General features: G+C 50.2%; 2 protein-coding genes across 2 annotated transcripts; both read left to right on the plus strand.

The window, feature by feature from the left end:
- The first annotated feature begins 1,503 nt into the window (after positions 1-1,503).
- Positions 1,504-5,674, plus strand: PRSS43 (serine protease 44). The gene is made up of 5 exons (XM_019630931.1): positions 1,504-1,852; positions 2,155-2,311; positions 2,987-3,252; positions 4,007-4,170; positions 4,763-5,674. The coding sequence occupies exons 1-5, from the start codon at positions 1,504-1,506 to the stop codon at positions 4,994-4,996; spliced, it is 1,170 nt and encodes a 389-aa protein (XP_019486476.1). The 3' UTR covers positions 4,997-5,674.
- A 1,874-nt stretch (positions 5,675-7,548) lies between these two features.
- PRSS45 (Putative serine protease 45) lies at positions 7,549-13,400 on the plus strand. The gene is made up of 6 exons (XM_019630943.1): positions 7,549-7,678; positions 9,736-9,762; positions 10,642-10,789; positions 11,324-11,598; positions 12,461-12,624; positions 12,949-13,400. The coding sequence occupies exons 1-6, from the start codon at positions 7,549-7,551 to the stop codon at positions 13,180-13,182; spliced, it is 978 nt and encodes a 325-aa protein (XP_019486488.1). The 3' UTR covers positions 13,183-13,400.
- The last annotated feature ends 4,971 nt before the right edge of the window (positions 13,401-18,371 follow it).

An 18,371-nucleotide genomic window follows, 5' to 3' on the forward strand; every position in this document is an offset into this window, starting at 1 on the left:
TCATCACTGCCTTTCAGGGCCACCCCTGAAGCTCTCAGCTGGTCATAGGACACTCCCTATAAGGCTATGGGTGTGAACTGAGGGAGAAACTTCAATTCACTACAAGTAAGTGACATGGGGGTATAGCCATTTTTCCAGGGTAAACTGTACTGTTTTTTCCTATACATACATACCTATGGTCGTTTAATTTATAAATTAGGCACAGCAAGAGATGAATAATAACTAATAATAAAATAGAACGATTATAATAATATACTATAAAAAGTTATGTGAACGTGGTCTCTCTCTCAAAATATCTTGTAGTGTACCCACCTTTTCACTTAAAGGAAGCACTTTGTGGCTTCTCTTTGGCATCGTTACCCTTGTGCTTTGGAGTCATTATTAAATAAAGTAAGGGTAACTTGAACACAAACACTACAACACCGTGACAGTCGATCTGATACCTGAGATGGCTACTAAGTGACTAATGGGTGGGTAGCATATACAGCATAGTCGCTGGACAAAGGGGCGATTCATGTACCCGGCAGGACAGAGCAGGGTGGTGTGAGAGTGCATCACACTACTCAGAACGGAGGGACATTTAAAACTTATCAATTGTTTATTTCTGGAATTTCCCATTTAATGTGTTTGGACTGCAGTTAACCGCAGGTAACCGAAACCACGGAAAGCAAAACCGTGGATAAGGGGAGACTACCGTATTATGAATTTATCTACTATAAACATTTGTACAGGTGTAGGTGTGTGTGTGTGTGTGTGTGTGTGTGTGTGTGTGTGTGTGTGTACATAAATGTTTATTTCTATGGGATAAATGCCCGGGAGTGCAATTACTGGGTCGTATGGTAATTGCGTATTTTATTTTTCAAGAAACTGCCAATCTGTTTTCCAGAGAGGTTGTAATATTCTACATTCCTACCACAATGTATGAGGGTTCCATTATCTCTGCATTTCTGGCAGTGTTTGGTGGTGTCGCCCTTTTTAATTTTAGCTCGTCTGTTAGGTGTGCAGCGGTATCTCATTGTGGTTTTAATTTGCATTTCGCTAATGGCTCTTTTCATGTGGGTGTTGCTTTTTAAAAAAGGTAACACTATTATTTCTCAGTGGTTAGAGATGTTGAGTGGAACAACATTTATGTAAAGGAGTTTAAATTTTTATTGCGAACAAGTAGGGAAGAGAAATGCTGAGAAAGGCCTAATTCAAGGCAGCAGGGAGCTGTGGATGCATCTGTGGAAACAGCGTTGGTGAGGTGGCTGCCTCTCTCTGTGGCCAGAGACCTAGGCCAGGGGGCCCCGAATGCCCGGGATCGACCCCATTAAGGAGTCCATGCAGAGCTGGAAAGCAAGAAGACTCACCTGAGTCAGGACTCCGCGGCCTAGTCCCACACACGCCCTGACCTTCAGATGACCCCAGTTCCCTACGAGACCCGTTTCCTGCCAACACCGGGGCAGGGGCAGGAGCCGCCGCAAGGGGGCGCCCCGACAGGGCTGAGACCACGTGGCGATCCTCATGGCGTCCCTGGGCGGCTCCCGCCGCGGTGGCCGCTCCCTGGGCCTGCTGATCTGGCTCCTGCTCCTTCAGCCCCCGCTCCGTGAGGCCCGGGCGGGCGGGGAGGGGGCGCAGGGCGGGTCGGCGCTGCCTTCACCCGCTCCAACCCACTCCGTTGGCGGCCTTGAAGACCCTGGGGCGAGCCTATGGAAGCCGCCTCCTGCAGGGATCCCAGGATCCTCGGGAGCCCCCGAATCCCGTGTGACTGCGGCACCCCGTTTGGCGGCGTTGACCCCGAGTGACTCTGATTCCTACAAGGCTTGGACACTCGCACCAGCAACGGCCACAGGAACACCAGTCATTCCTTCAGGTGATATTTCTGGGCCACAGAGAACTGGCCAGGTCCGAGGAGGGTGGGACCCTGCCTTGGGGGAGAAGGGCCTCAGGGGATCACGATTTTTTCCTGGGGGGGGGGGGTTCTGAGTAGATCCAGCCCCGCCCTTGAGATCTGAGATGACCATTCTCTGAGGAGTCTTAAGGGAAACAGACCTGCTCTGGGTGTCTGAGGGGCCGTGGCCTTGCCCTGAGGGTTCTGAGGATCATCTGGCTCTGATGGTGGTGGTGTCAGTGGCTTTACTTTCTCCGTCCCCTCTCTTCCTTGACCTGCTCCAGGATGTGGCCATCGGAGTATGAGGATAGTTGGCGGAAGGCCGGCTTCGGAGAAGAAGTGGCCCTGGCAGGTGAGCCTGCAGATCAGTGACCAGCACGTGTGTGGGGGCTCCCTCATTGCCAACCGGTGGGTGCTGACGGCGGCCCACTGCATATACGGGTGAGTGTTCGAGGCTCCGGGCTTGGGCTCCTGACCGGGCTGTGTGACCTGGAGCCAGTCCTATCCCCATCCCTAAGCTTTCTCATTCTCATCTGGAAAAGGGGGGTCACGGTCCCTCTTCTTCAGGTTGTAGTTAGAAGTGGGTGATGTCAAGGCCCTTGGTAGCCTGGAAAGTCAAGTTCCAAAATCGGGTTCAAAGCCACTTCTTTCAAGCCTGTGCTGATTAGCCTTCACTAAGTGGTAACAAGTGGGAGAGATGCCAGTTGGGAGACGGTATGTGGGCAAAGATTTGCAAGGGGGATTGTTTAAGGGGAGTGCAGTGTAGTAGGAGGAGTATAATAGTAATTTGGCTAAATCAGTGGTTTCAAACTTTAAAGAGCCTGGAAACAACTGCAGAGCTCATTAAAACACAGATTGCCTGTCCCCAACCCCCAGAGTTTCTGATTCAGTAGGTCAGGAATGGGAACCGAGTGACAAGTTCCCAGGTGATATTAATGCTGTTCATTCACGGACCACTGCTTTGAGAACCAAAGATAGAGTGGCCAGGGGTCCAGGGAAGGGGTGTGGTTTGGAGGGAAGGAATTGGCTGATGGCTGGCATTGGGCATAGGATCTGGTTGGGAAGAACCTGGAATGCATGGAAGGGGAAGGTAGAGCCTCTAGGATCTCTCTGCAGCCATCTGGACTACATGGTGATGGTGGGAGACATTAACGTGAAGCACGCCTCCAAAACGGCAGTCAAGGTCCCAGTTCAAGATATTGTTATCCACAAAGATTACCGTCCTTTTGGAACAATCGAGAATGACATTGCCTTGGCGCTGCTCGAGTTCCCGGTGAAGTACTCCTCACATATCCAGCCTGTGTGCTTCCCTGAAAAGGCCTTCAAGGTGCGAGCTGGAACGGAGTGCTGGGTGACCGGATGGGGAAAACTACATGAAAAAGGTGAGACTGAAGCGAGACTGCAAGAAACTCGGGTCAGGGAAGAGGCTGCCTGCTGCCCTGGGGTTGGCTTGCAAGTTAAAGAGAGAGACAGGGAGGCAGTTTTCTAGCAAGTGGGTACGGGAGAATGGAATAATTGAGGGTGAGGAAATTTCTATTAGTATGTCAGGACCTAGGGGCATGGGTGACAAGCAAGGTGGGTTCTTTCAGGGGTGGATTTTAGCTCTGGGGGAGGGTGGGGTGTTGATCTGTCTGCTAACCTAAGCTATCTCAAAGTGGAAGTACTTGCTTTGGTGGACAGGGCTTTCTGTGAGTGAGTAGAGGCCAGAGAACGCCTCTTAGTGAAACTGTAGGGCTTCCTATCCTGGGGAGACGCTGGCTTTGGTACCTTTGGAGCACTTCCTGTCTGAGAGTCTATGATCCTGCTCTAAAGTAAAGACACTTTACTGATGCACAGGACACCTGTCACTATTATTATTGATACGCAGAGTGACAGATACTTGGTTGTCAGGCCGGTAAGGCCTCGCCTCTTCCTGTCCTGATGTATTCGTCCTTCTCCTGTCTTGCTTTTGGCTCTTACCTTCTCTTCTCCCCATGTCATTTTTGGGCCTTATTTCCTCCACTGTCTAGTGGGGACAGTACCCACTGCCCCAAGAGGGTGTCTGTATATGAACACACTGTATTGAGACCCAGAGTGGCTGCCAGGGGCTGTGTCTTGGCACACGAAGCAGACCCACCTACTAAATGACCTTTACAGATACCAAAGACGAGGCTCCAGAGATGCTTCAGGAGGCTGAGCAAAGCATCATCCGCCATGAGAAATGCAATGAGATACTCAAGGAAAAGTTGGAAAGTACAAACAACGTGGTCAAGAAAGGGACTGTCTGTGGTTACAATGCCCTAGGAAAGGATTCCTGCCAGGTCAGTTCATGGGCCCTTTGCCAGCTCTGCATTTTGGTTGTCACCTCAAAGGGTCCTCATCCACAGGCAGTAGGGCCTGTGTCATCTGCCAGCCCCTCCATTCACCCTTTATTCAAATGAAAGGGATTGGATGGGACAAACTGCCAAGACTCCTCCAGGCTGGCCAGACCCTGTCCTTCAGTAGAGAGGAGCTGATGCTGTCTGGGGGGGAAGGAGGGGGCGAAGGTGGGGGGGAAAAGGGCCAGAAAGGAAGGGGGGTTCAGGCAGGAAATACCAGTAATACAAGTCACATGTTTTGAACCCCCTCTATGTGATAGGCAATGTACTCAGGTAAGGACTGTATTCATTATTATCTCAAAGTTTGTACGTTTTCTTTGTGTATTCAATATTTTCTGTACACAATTTTTGGAGTATGTATGCAAATATTGTTTGTTAAAAATTTTCAACTTTCAAATCTCTTTCACAGAGAGCTGGGCCTGGTGGGAGCCTGGGGAAGCCCCGCGTGTGCCCATCTCCCCAGTGCCTTGCAGTGCAGTCAGCCTGTTCTGATGCTGATCCTCTTCCATTCCTCTGTTTCTTTCTCTTTCTCCAGGGAGATTCTGGGGGGCCCCTGGTCTGTGAATATAATCAGACGTGGGTCCAGGTGGGGATTGTGAGCTGGGGCATTGGCTGTGGTCGCAGACATTTTCCTGGTGTTTATACAGAAGTTAGTGTCTACAAGGACTGGATCACTGATCACATGAATCAGGCTTCTCGGGACTCAGCAGGCTTCCTCGTCCTACCCGGGTGTCTGGTGCTGCCCCTGGGCATCCTGGGAACTCCGTGATCACCGCGGCCCACTCCCCTCCTGTTCTGAGTCTCGCATGAGGCCTCTCCTGCCACGTCCCACGTCTTCTCAGTGCCCTTCCCTCACATTCCGGTTGGGACCCACCGACCCTGTGGAGATCCACACAATAGACAGTAGAAGCAAGACCGGAGTCCCCATAGTGTCCCAGCCTGGTGCTCCAGTCCCCTGCCTTGGCCACGCCCACACCTTGGCTGTGCTCTGCCCCCTGGGATGGAGGGGTGAAACCATCCCAGCTAGAGGGCCAGCTGACCTCCATGTGGAGATGGTGCCTCTCGGGCATCTTGGAGAACGTCTACCAAAGAAGTCATCAGTGGTGAACAGCATTAGACCTGGGTGGTTTCAGGCTCTCACCTGACACTTTGTCAAACCAGTCAGCTTGGTGATTGTCCAGAGGGAGTGGACGAGGCGTTGCCAGGTCCCTGCTGTGGTGTGAGACCTAACTCAGTTGTCTGGGGTGGGGAGACGTTCCCTTGCACCCCAGTGTGGATCTTTCTGTGAGTGGCCAGCTTCTGCCACACGAACCCTCCTGGGTCAGCCCATCTTGGAACTCCCTTCCTCAGTGCCCTGGTGGCCACATCCAGGCTCACCCCAAGTTGTGTTGAGGCAGTGAGGAGTGCGGAGATGTCTGATGTCAGCTGAATAAATGTTTGGAATGTGGCTTGTGTTCTGAAGCTCTGTTCTCCTGGATGCTATGGGGTTGCATATAACATACTCTGTAGACAACTAGTTTCCCATTTAGCTCAGGAACTATATATGGTTCTTATAAAGCCCTAGAGGGAGAGGTAAGTCCCCACTTCTTCATATGTGAGTCCTGGGGATGGTTTTAGGCAGCTGGGTCCTGCTTCCTGTGCTCCTGTTACAATCATCAGCACGTCTGCCTGGAGCTTTGTATCTTTAAAATTTAATAGCCTCTGTAGCTCAGAATAGAGGATCAAGAGAACTGGAACTGAGAGCAAGAGTGAAGTTGGGGCATGAGAACTATTTCTCCTTTTCCGCTGCTTCTACTTTCTGCTCACAACCCCGCTCTCCCTCACCCAACTTTTTTAGCAAAGACAGGCATCCCCCAGGGAGGAGAGAGCAGGAGAGATTCACTGTATAGGATCCAGTTCTTCATCCTCATTCCAGGGCCGAGTGTCCCGGAGTCTCTCCGTCTAGCTGCTGATCAACTCCCTTTCAATCTTCTGTCCCTTGCGCTCCCAGGGGTCAAGGTTTCAGCTCCCAGGTATCCGTGGGTTTCAGAGGGCCGTGTGTGTCAGTCCCAGGTGTTGTCCCGGGAAGGCTGGGGTTGACAGATTGAGAGCTTACATCAAACCCAGTCTATTAATAAGTATCGAACTAGATGCTTTAAGAAGCCCCTGAATATTTGTGGGTTAACAAAATTAATTTAACTTCTTGTTCCTGTAACATCCCAAGTAGCTATTCTTGGTTAGCAGGTAGCTTTTCTTCTTATAGCTCCACTCAGCCCTGTGGTTACTCTTTACCTGCATCAGAATTCTCTGGAGGACTTGTTAACATGGATCTCTGGTTCCACTCCCAGAGTGTCTGATTCTGTAGGTCTGGGGTGGGGCCTGAGAAGGTACATCTCTAACAAGTTGTCTGCTGCTGCGGCTGCTGCTCTGGGGACCAGGCTGTGAAAACCACTGCTGTGCGGTAACAAGAGTTCAAATGGCCACCTCCCCTGGACTGCTGTGGCATGGAAGTGGCACACATCACCTCTACTCACCTCCTACTGGTGGCAACTCATGTGAAGCCCCTGTAGATGCCCGGTTGGGGAATGTGGTCACCAGAGCTGGGTCCCGCCCCTCCCCGACCCACCCCCACCCACTGGAACCTTGGTCATCTCCCAATCTCTGCCACTCCAGCAGACCCAAAGGCGGTAGCCTTCTGCAGAAATGCCCTGTGAAAGCCTGGGGCCTGGCATATGCCACGACCTCTTCCAGCTGCACCACCCAGCTGGCGGTCTGCAGAAGAGGAGGAATGCCTTTCCTTTCTTGACTCCCAGAGACTCCTTGTTCAAGTCTTAGGTCCAACTCAAATGTCACTTTCTCAAAGGCATCTCCCCTGATTCCCTAACTTGATTGTTCTTCCCTTGTGCTTTCTACAGCTTTCCAGATTAAGTCAATATAAACTGTGAAGCTCTCCAATATGCCAAGCTCAGGGGACCAACGCTGTAGTCAGAGGCTGGGTGAGAAGGTGCCATCACTGGTCCAGGGATTTAGGTGTGCCTTCACCGGCGAGGTTCTGGGGGCACTGTTACCAATTTAAGGCGCTAGGGGTGCTTTCATGGTGCTGGCCGCCGCGGAGGCGATCACAGATCCGGGGCTCCAAGGTCATCTTCCAGGAGCAGGCAGAAGGTGGGGGCGTGGGGAAGGTTCACCGCTCCAAGGGGCCATCACGTGTTCCGCCCGTATTCATGCGCAGGAGGGGCCGTCACGTGCCTAGAACTCCGTCAGGTCACGTGCTGGTGGTGCCCTCCGGCATCCGGGTGCTTTCGCGTCTCTGCAGCCGCCAGGTGGCATCTGCTGGGCCTCATGGCCGCCCCCGTGTCCCGCCTCAGCGCTGGGCCTGCAGCCTTGAGGCCCTGGGCCCTGAACCGCAGCCTTCTGCTCCTGCTGCTGTTGATGTCGCTGCTGTTGTTGCTGCTGCCACTGCTGAACTCCGGTGAGGCTGCGCCTCCGTAGGGGCTGTTATCCTGCCTTTCCCTCCACACCCCTCCTGTCTCTTCGTTACCCTCAAACCGCATCCCAGGCACAGACAGGGACTGGCCCCAGGGGTGTGGCTGTCTGTCCTGGCCACCTGGGACTCTGGGACCCACCCACCCACAGTCACGTCTCCTCCACTACCCCTCCCCAGATCTCACCAGGGCTGTTCCAGGGATACCGAACCCCTGCCTACTCTGGCCTCCTCCCTTGGGCCCCACCTGCTCCGCAGCCTCCTGGGGACCCCTGGCTTTTCTCCCAGCCAGTCAGCCACTTCCTTCCGCTGTCACTGGATAGTGTGCCTAAGACCTCAGCCACCCTCTTGACAGCATCCTTAGGCCTCTAGCGCTCTATCCCTCTGCCCCAGGCTCCGATCTTCCCAGGCAGCTGGGCATCACTGGAGACCCCACTCAGGCATGCTGTCCGGCCCAGACAGATTGGTGATCCCCCTCTACTTAGGAATGTTCCAGAATTCACCTTCTTCCCAGACCCCCTGTTCAAACCCAGTGTGCCTTTCTAGCAGCTGCTTTGTTCACCCAGTGGTCACTCAGACAGCACCCTAGTGAGGTGCTATCTCCCTTAACTCCCTCCAGACCCCAGGGGCCCCTGCAAACCTGACTACTCAACACCATCCTCACCCATTTTTGGGGGGAATGGGAGACAAGCCTCCTGTTCAAGGTCAGCTTGCTCCCAGGTGCCGTGGACGGCAGGTCCCCTCGGTGTGAGCTCCCTCCGTCACCCTCTCGTAGCCCTTTACCCTCTCCCTTTCTAGCTGCTGTGTTTTTTTCGTGTCTCTTGACCCTCCCTGCCAGATTTCTCAGGATAAGAGTTTTCACTTTGTGCTTCCTTCCTGGGCTTCCTTACTCCTCACTTAATCCTTAGCCGGTTCCCGGTCTGTCTCTGCCTGACTGTCCCTGACCTTTCACCACTCCCTCCTTTTTCATTTTCCTCTAGTGCCCGGCTTCTCCTGTCCTTCAGGGAAACTCCCTTGCTCTTCTGTGTCCCTCGCAGCCACCCACGCTCTGTTCATCCCTGACATATTGGTGTTCCCTGAGGTGCTGTCTGGGTCTCCTCCCCACTGCTCCCTGGGTGAACTCACTTGGCCTGGGACATTGTTGTGATGCTACCTCACCAAACAACCTGTCTGGACGTGCATCCACCTACTGGACATTCCCACCCGAATGACCTGGAAACATCTCAGCTTCCTGGGAGCCGAAGCTGAGATCTTCCTCTTCTTACAAACTGTGTTCTCTTACTCTGTTCTCTGACTGAGAAACAGGGCAGGATGGAGGGGGTCATCCTAGACCCAGCCGTCTTCCTAAGTCCTACCTCTAGCTCGCCATGTGTGTTCTCACTGCCACTTCCTCATTCAGACCTCATGGGATCTCACTGCCTTCAGTCTTGTCACCTTCCTACCTGTTCTCCATGCTGCCTTCACAGTACAAGCCTGGCCATGTCACTCCTCCGCTGGTCTCCTTCCTCCCAGAAGGTGCCACTCAGGCTTCTTGGCCTGGCTTAGGAGGCACCTCATGATGAACTCCTGACTTTGCTCCCCTGGCATCACTTCTTGCCATCACAGGCCTTTCCCTTTATCCTCTGGAGCCTCAGGCACGCAACATGATGTTTCTTTTGCAAGGAATGTCATTCCCACTTTTCATTTCTGTTTTGCCTTCTCATCTTTAAGACCTGGCACAATTACCTGTCTTCTGAGAGGCCTCTCTGTCCACTGCTTCTCCTGGGCTTACCTGACACCTGTGGTCGTGTTCCTGCGTTGATGTCACGTAGGTGATTGTGGGTTTACTTCTGTCTCTCCTGCTGGACAGTGTGTCCCTCAAGAGCAAATACAATGTGTATCTGTCTGATATACCTCTGTCCTTACCAGCTCCCGGCTCCAGGCTGTGGGAGTGGGAAATTAGAAAATGTTTGGTGAATGGAGGGGCTAATTAATGAAAATACACCTCTCCACTGTCATCCTGTCATGACCCCTCACTTCATCTCTGTCCCCCTTTTCTCCTCCAGGTTACAAAGATGACAGCACCAAACCAGGTGGGTCAGGTGAGCCGCTGCTGCAGGAAAGTCTCGGCTTCTGGGAGGTTATGTTCTGATTAGAGTCACATAGATGGTGTTTCTGGGTCTGTAGGAAGCAGCCATTTAGTGTAAGTGTTGGCTGATATTTTATTTATACTATCTGCATCTCCATTCATTCATATAGTCGTACAACTTGATTGTTGGAACTCCACGCACACTAAGAGTGTAAACTGTGAGCAGGGGCCCCTGCAGGCTCCAGGCTCAGCTCTTTCTGGAATGGTCTGTGTGAGACTTCTGACACCCAAGTCTGGAGCTTTTCGGACTCTGAGCAGTGGGGGCATCTAAGAGCTGCAGCCAGCATTATAGCTTTCAGGAACATGGTCTAGGGACTTATCAGAGACACAATTCTGGGGCTTCTTCTATGCATCTCCCTTTTTTTGAGGTTCTGTGTTGATTGCTATCTGTTATCTCAGTATCTCACTCTCTCTTCCTGTGATGTCTCTATTGATGCTGTTTATCTCTGTCGCTGTCATTTTCTGCCTAGCTCAGTGCCTTTGGGCAAATCACTGCCCTCCTCAACCCCTGGGTCTCCCCCGCTTTGAAATGAGGCCAAGCCCTGGAGTTTACAGCCTTGTGCAAGTTGCCCCAGGGGCATCTTGGTCTCATTCATTCTTTTTATTATTATTATTATTATTATTTTTTAGCTGAGCCATCCTGCCACCTTTTGGCAGCTCAGAGGCAGCTGAGCTTGGGCTGAGCATTGAACCACTGTTGCTCAGAGCTTGCACTCTTGAGCGAGCTCTTAACCAACTGAGCCACTCGGCCGGCCCAAGTCTCATTCATTCTTAACCTCCTCTATGTGTCCACTGTGTCTCCCTGGCACACTTGTCCCTGAAGCTTGTGGGAAACCCTGGTGGTCGGAAGACTTGGACGTGACCCGCCATTGGCCCTGGGAGGTGAGCCTCCGACTAGAAAATGAGCACGTGTGTGGAGGGGCCCTCATTGACCTCAGCTGGGTGGTGACTGCTGCCCACTGCATCCAAGGGTGAGTGTGTCCAGGGCCTGGAGACCCAGGGCTGCAATGGGCCCAGCCTAGCCTCCTCGTTTCCCCTATGGAACAAAGTAGGAGTGGGGTAGGTAGGGAGAGTGGGAAGGGGTGCCCAGAACAGAGGAGTCATGCTCAGAATCTCACAGGGGGCCAGGGACTGGGCTGGGGCAGGAGCCCAACAAATGAAGACTGTATCCTAAGCAGGATAACAAACAAACCCAGTATAGACCCTCCACCGCCCCCCTCCCCGCCCCCCGCAACGAGAACATACATGTAGACCAACACCTACCTATACGCCCGTATACACAACACGTAGACCAGACCACCTTGAATCAACTTGAATGAAGAACGGGGAGGCAGTCAGATCTCTGACCCCCGAGGGCCCACAGGCTGGATTAGCAAGATGGAACGTGCAGAGCAAATCAGGCAGGATGTCTGTCGGGGGAGAGGGTCCTTGGCCGAGGTTGGGGCATAGTGCTGCTTGGAGCGCTGACATCTACCAGAGTAGATGGGGCTCTGTGTTCCCTGTAGCACCAAAGAGTACTCGGTGATTCTCGGCACCTCCGAGCTGAAGCCCATGGACCCCACAAAGGCCGTCGCGATCCCCGTGAGGGACATCATCATGCACCCCAAGTACTGGGGCCGGACCTTCACCATGGGCGATGTTGCCCTTCTCCAGCTTCACACTCCTGCCGTCTTCAGCAAGTACGTGCAGCCCATCTGCCTCCCGGAGCCCACCTACCACCTGAAGGTTGGGACGCAGTGCTGGGTGACCGGCTGGGGCCAGGTGAAGCAGCGCTCCTCCGGTGAGCAGGATGGGATGGGGGTGGGGGGTGGTAGTGCAGAGGGCACAGTCTGTTCATTCTTTCTGGGGCCTTGCCTGCTGGACCCCCTCCTGGTGCCTCTCAGGAGGCTCTTAACTGCAACCTCTGCCCCTGGTTCTTGGATGTGTTAGGCCTGCCGCTCACGTGGGAGCCACTGTCATGGTTTATACCATTGTGCTTGCTGAGGGGACCTCATCCAGGTCTAGCCATGCCTTGGCTGGGTGTGATCATTGCCTCCCAGAAGCTCAGAATCAGGGATTCATAAATTCACTCATTCATTCATTCACTCGGCAGACTTAAAGCATTTTTCACATACCGAACCCTTGGCAGTGGGGACACATGCCCTGCCTGCAGGGAGCTCATACCTGAGTGTGGGTGGGGTGCAGGCTGCCAGGGAAAGAGGCAGGTGATCTTGTCAGGTAATCTTGAGATCAAGCCAGGAGGGATCTGGGATGAGTTCTCAGCGGATGATCTGCCTGAACTGCCTGACAGAGGAGCGAGCATCACTCAGGTGGCAGAGGGCATGGCCAGTGCAGTGGAGGGCAGCGGTTTGTGGTTGGGGGCTCCATTTGTGAGTATTTGTATTACGACTTGGACTGCAGCCTGCTTGGTTCAGAAGCAAAAGCTTCCCAGAAAGGGGTCCTGAAACACAGCCTTAGGGGTTAAGAGGCTTGCCAGACATGGTCTGCCTGGCAGGGGGGAAGGGCCAAGTGAAGGAGAGCGTGGAGGCGTGAAGGGATGTGGCTTTGCTGAGTCTGGAGAACAGAGGTGACAAGACACTGGGAAGAGGCCAGGGCTGAGTGGAGTGAGGAGTCAGTTCTTACCCCACTGGGCTCTTCCACAGCCAACTCCACGCTGACCCCAGAGCTGCAGGAGGCCGAGGTGTTTATCATGGACAACAAGAGGTGTGACCGGATTTACCGCAAGAAGTCCCTCATCCCCTGCATTTTCCCCCTTGTCATGGAGGACATGATCTGTGCCACCAACTATGAAGAAAACTTGTGTTATGTGAGTTTCGGCAAGGTTCTGCAGCTCTCTTTCTGTTGGGAATGACTCCTGGGTTGGGAGGCAGTTCCCTGGGGAGGGGTTGGCTTGGCTTCCCTCCTTGTCACCATCACCAGGCAATGAATGCTCTGCTCCCATCTTTCTTCTCCTGTGACTTTGGTTTTGCCTGATATTCTGGGGCAGGGTCCCCAACTGAGGAACTGATGGAGGCCCCCAGGTAGTGAGATTCTCAAGGAGTGAAAGACCCTTCTAAGCGGAACTCAGAGGGTGGGCATTCGGGGTCCCAGCTGGGCCCAGAGCCGCCATCACTCCCCTCTCTTTGCCTAGGGGGACCCTGGGGGCCCATTGGCCTGCGAAGTTGAGGACAGGTGGATTCTGGCTGGGGTGTTGTCCTGGGAAAAGGTCTGTGCCAAAGTACAGAATCCAGGCGTGTACACCCGTGTCACCAAATACAGCAACTGGATCAAGAAGCAAATGAGCAGTGGGGCCCTGTCAGGCCCCCGCGCCTCCGCCTGGCTCCTACTCCTGTCCCGGCTGCTGCAGCCCAGAGTGGGCCTCTGATCGCCCCTCTTCTTCCTGCTTTGCTTCTGCTGAATGGGACCCGATCAAGGTTAGACCAAGGTCATGTGTCCATAGTCAACAAGAGTCAGGGTGGGGACAGAGTGGCTCCTGGGAGACTGCTTTGGCATCCCAGTGGGGAGGGACGTAGTGGATGACTGGCCTTGGGTGTCCAGGAGAAGGGAAGTGTGGCCTAAAAGGGCTCTGGAATTGGGGACCAGAATAGCAGGGATTAAATTTGTGCAAATGTGAGCTGGCTCTGTTCTCTTTTCTGGGTGGCCATGGGGGTTGGGGGTAGATGGGAGGGCAGGGTCTCCTAGAATTAATTCTGCCAGGTGGTTCCCCAGAGTGGGGGCTGATGGTTTTTGTTACATTACCAGTGCCGGGGCGTAGGGAAAGGGCCTGGGCTTGAGGCTTCGGTTTCCTCATCTGTAAAGTGGAAGTGTTGTAGGAAGCAGTCAAAACACTCCCTGTAGGCTGACAGTAGGAAGGACCCACATACAGTGCTCCAAAATCAGCTTTCATTTTTTGAATGGCATTTAAAAATACTGATTGCAAAAGTATTGCATGTTTACTTCTACATTTTTTCTTTTACTATTTTTAAAAAAATGATAAAAATGATTCAGATAAAAAAAATCTGAATATGTTGTGATTTACTAAAAAAATTCAGAAATACATGTAAAGATTCCCCCCTCTCCTGTCACCTACCCCCACCACCAATGCTGCTCCCTTCCCCAGAAGTAATCATTGTTAGCATCCTTAAGTAAAATATCTTTGTGAATTTAAATAAATGGGAATATATATATATATATATACATCATAAATAACCTACATTTAAAAAAATTATATGCCTTGAAAACCTTTCTATGTCAGTTCCTAGAGTGATGCATAACTTCATAACTTTACATTCCTGCTTGTGTTCTGTGACGGATGTTATTTAAGCAGCACCAGTTTTAGGCGGTTTCTGACTTGTCAGCAATGAGGCAGCACTGCCATGAACACACTCCTGCGTGCCTGGGGTGGGAGTGGAGAGGACACACTCCAAAGCATTTCCGCAACTGTCCTCCTAGGGGCGGCTGAGGGGAGGACAGTGAAAGGAGACACAATCTTTCGTCCATTCCACCGATATTTACTGGGAGTCTTCTCTGTGCCAAGTACTGTTTTAGGCCCTAGTGACCCAATGGTGAACTATTAAGATGATATGGTTTTTCTTATTTAATTTATTCACCTAGTGAAATACATCACCAGATCTCAAGAGATTTCTTAGGCGAATCCTGTAACACACTGTGGATTAAAATTTCTTGGCATTTTGTTTAGAATTTTTGCCCCAACGTTGGATTGGCTTACAATTTTCCTATTTGTTCCACCCGTTGTTCAAGTTTGGTGTCATGGTTATGCTAGCCTCTTAAAACATGTGGAGATGCTTTCTAGTATCTTCCTATGCCCTAGGGCAGTGCATGTAACCAGCATCATTTGTTCCTTAGGTTTGGTAGACTGCGCATAAAACTCGCTGGTCCTGAGGCCTATTTTAGGGGACCAATCTTTAACTATTTAAAAAATATCTTTTATAGTTATTGGCCCAGTTGGGTTCCCTGCCTCTTTTTGCGTTAGTTTTAGTATAGAAAAATTGCTTAATTCAGTTTAGATTTTAAAATTTCAAACTGATGTATAAAATTTGAACCTTTGACCCCTTTATTATTTCTAATATTATGTATTAGAATTCCTAATATTAAAGATTAAAATCACCAAATTTTGGTCTATTTCGTAGGTGGTTTCAAAAAAACCACCTGGTGTACTTTTATTGGTTAGCTTTATGGCATCATCCATCCTTCCCTCGTATTACCCCAGGTCCTGGTCGGCGGCCCCCACCCTCTGCCATGCTGCTAGTGTTCTTCAGGGGGAAGCGGTCACACTCCCAGCTCCCAGGAGGGGTGGCTCACAGGCGTGACCAGTTAGCACGGTCCAGGGCCCCAGCCACCTGGCCTCAGTTGGGTTATCGCAGTCACCATAAGGCATGGTGCGAGGACAGACAGGCACACTGTCTCTGTGATCGTGGATGAGGAAGCATGAGGATGTGGGCTGTTGGCAACCATTTTTCAACAAGGGGACCAACTCAGGATGATGCCGCCACCGCTGGAGAGAGGAGGCAAAAATTTTAAGCCTGTTTGAGTAGAAGTTTCTCTTGCTTGGGAACTCCTGGTACAAACTAACTCGGTTTTATTGATCAAATCTGTTTTTTTTTGTTGTTTATTTCATTTCATTAAAGCTCATTTAACTTCAGTAATTCCAGTCGTCTACTTTTAGGCTGTTTATTTTACTGTTCTTTTTCTAACTTCTTGGGTATGCTTAGTTCTTCATTATAGACTTCTTTGGTTTTTACTTAATTCCATAAAATTTTCTCTGAGTCTCATGTTGGCCATATTTCATAGGGTTTGATATGTATTCACCTCATTGTCATTCATGTCTATGTTTTTAATTTCACACTATTTTTCTTATTTAACCTCAGTTATGTAAAAGGGTGTAATTTAATTTCCTGATGGATAATTTGGGGGAGGGATAGAGGCATCTCCTTTTTCTCTATTAAAAATTATATCACAATACGAACTTAATTATTTGTGCATTTTGGAATTGATTGAGGTTTTATTTGTGCCTCATAGTTGGTCAATGTTAGTGAACATTTCACGTGCGTTTGAAATGAAAATGTGTGTTTCAAAACAAAGAGCTCTAGCTATAAACTGGTTGGATAAAGTTTGTTGATTGTGTTATTCACATATTTTATGTCTGTATAATGTGCTGATTTCCAAGAGGTTTGCCATGGGAATTAAGACTTTTTCTATTTCTTCTTGAAGTTCTGATAATTCTTGCTTTATATTTCAAAGCTGTGTTGTTAGGAGTGTAAGGTTTGTGCCTACTTTACCATCTGGGTGTGGTACACTCTAGCAATATAAAATATGCCTTTTGTCCTGTTTAATATTTGTTTTTTTCAAAGACCTGGATCATAGAGTTCATTCCTAATTCTGCTATTCTCATTGATTGGGGTATAGTTTTATATTCTGTTCATAGATTTTCCTTGGGTTTATTTTGTACCTTTTATAGTTTCTTGATTTTAGCATTTAGTTCATTTGCTTTTATTTTTGTTCTTCAGTAATAGGTAACTTTAAGGTTATGGATTTGCCTTGAACACACCCAGTAAGTGTTTTTTATTCATTATTTTAATTATTAGCCTCTTCTAAATAGTTTATAGAATGTTTTTTTCCCTCAAAATAAGTTAACAAAGTTTATTTTAAAATTTTCAAATAATTTGTTTTATGTTGCTTACTCTTGTTATTAAATCCGTGTTTCATTGCATCATGGTAAAAAATGGGGCCCAAACTCGTTCAGCTTTTAGGGAAGTTATTGTGGTTTCCTTAGTAGTCTAGTGTGCGGTCGGCTTTTGTAGGTATTCCATTCCTCAAAGACAGAGTTGAAGAGTCTCCCATACAAGTGAGGTGTTTCGAGTTCTCATGTGTCGCTGGCTGATTTTGCTTTATATGTTTGACATTATGTGATGGATGAGCAAGGCTTTATGATGTTACACAGTCATTGTAATTTTTACCTTCTTTCAACATCAAGTAACTTTTCTTTTTCTGTTTAAAGTTTTTGTCCTGAGTCACATTTTTAGAGATCAACATTACCTTTACTATTTTTCTTGCATATACTTAACATTTTTTATTTATCTTTTTACTTTTAACTGCTTCACATCATTTTATTTTAGGTGGGTCTCTTAATAAGTAGCATGTGAGTGGGTTTTGTTTTCCTACCCAATATAAGAATCTTTGACTTTTAAGAGTTTTTTTTGCATTCTTATTGGTGGTGATAATGGGTATGTGTTTTTATTCAATTATCTTTTGTTTTATTATTGCTTGTTCCCCCAAAGTATTCTTTTCCACAAAGGCAGAAGAGTAGATAGGGGTTTTCTTCTCTGGATTTTCTTTGTGCTCTCTTTCTCTGCACCCCTCTTCCCCCCAGAAGGAATCTGATTGTAGGGATAGTGATTTCCTTGATTTTCTGCCATGTATCCCTAAAAATAGTTTGTTTTGCCTGTTTTTGAATTTCATACAGCAGACACCTTTTTGTGTCTGACTTCTTTCACTCAACAACGTGTTTATGGGAGTCACCATGCCACCACGCGCCCATTGTCATTGCTGTGGAGGATTCTGTGCATCCATCCTGCCCTTGTTGGCCGCCGCGTAGCTTCCTGGTGGGGCTTTACCCAACAGCACTGCCCTATCTTTCCTGCTGCGTATGTGCATGACCGTTTCCAGCGCACCCCACCAGGCGTGGAGCTGCAGGTTGTGGGAAACCATTTTCTGCTTTCCTAAATGACTCCGGAGTTCTCCACAGTGTTGGCTCCAGTCCACTTCCCCTACAGTGTGTGAACAACCTCTTTACCTCGTGTCCTCACCCACACTGGTGACAGGGGTCAGTGGAGCAGGGGTCAGCTGTCCTCATGGACAGTGTGAGGAGCATGGGATCCTCGGGAAGGGCCTTCGTGGAGGTGGTCAGGAGGGGACCTGAGATGTCATTTATTCTGCATGAAAAGCCAGGGCTGCCAGCTGCCTCCTCTTAGGAAGCCACCTTCCCAGGCCTGAAACACCTGACCTCTGTCTACCTATAAGCTGTACTTTTAAAAATGCAGAACCTGTGGGGGAAAAAGGAAAACTCCAGCTCCAGCCCAATCACCCACACCAGGAACTGACCATCCCCTTCCTTGTGCCTCAGTTTCCACACTTCCAGGGGGCCATCAGCACGGCTTTATAAAGCAGTTTGGACTGGGCACTAGAGGTGCCTCATAGGTCAGGTACCAGGAACTGTCACAGGCTCGGGCTTGGGCATGCAGGGGTACCACCAAGGCCCAGGAAGACACCAGGTGCTGTCACAGGCTCAGGGCTAGGCATCTGGGGCACCATTCTAGAGCAGTGCCTGACAGCAGCACCACATCGTGCCTCGGTGGGGCCTTGCTGTGATCACACTGTCTCCTTCTCATCATCCTGATGCTGCCCAGCTGGGTGAGCCCCCCAACCCTGGGGCAGAGGCCCACTCCCTGCTACCCTGAGTAAACAAACCATGAGTTCTAGAATCCTCGCACGTTGGAGATACCCTGCCCCCACATTCCATTCTGAGGACCAGTGAGGGCTGGGCACCTGTTCGCC

Source organism: Hipposideros armiger, unplaced genomic scaffold (assembly GCF_001890085.2).
Source record: "Hipposideros armiger isolate ML-2016 unplaced genomic scaffold, ASM189008v1 scaffold_18, whole genome shotgun sequence".
NCBI classification, from domain to species: domain Eukaryota; kingdom Metazoa; phylum Chordata; class Mammalia; order Chiroptera; family Hipposideridae; genus Hipposideros; species Hipposideros armiger.

Excerpts from the sequence above, each read along its gene's own strand:
- PRSS43 (XM_019630931.1), top strand. The coding sequence starts at position 1,504 with ATGGCGTCCCTGGGCGGCTCCCGCCGCGGTGGCCGCTCCCTGGGCCTG. Across the intron at positions 2,312-2,986 it reads GCGGCCCACTGCATATACGG|CCATCTGGACTACATGGTGA; the intron begins GTGAGTGTTCGA and ends ATCTCTCTGCAG. Across the intron at positions 4,171-4,762 it reads TAGGAAAGGATTCCTGCCAG|GGAGATTCTGGGGGGCCCCT; the intron begins GTCAGTTCATGG and ends CTCTTTCTCCAG.
- PRSS45 (XM_019630943.1), top strand. The coding sequence starts at position 7,549 with ATGGCCGCCCCCGTGTCCCGCCTCAGCGCTGGGCCTGCAGCCTTGAGG. Across the intron at positions 7,679-9,735 it reads GCTGCCACTGCTGAACTCCG|GTTACAAAGATGACAGCACC; the intron begins GTGAGGCTGCGC and ends TTTCTCCTCCAG. Across the intron at positions 11,599-12,460 it reads GGTGAAGCAGCGCTCCTCCG|CCAACTCCACGCTGACCCCA; the intron begins GTGAGCAGGATG and ends GCTCTTCCACAG.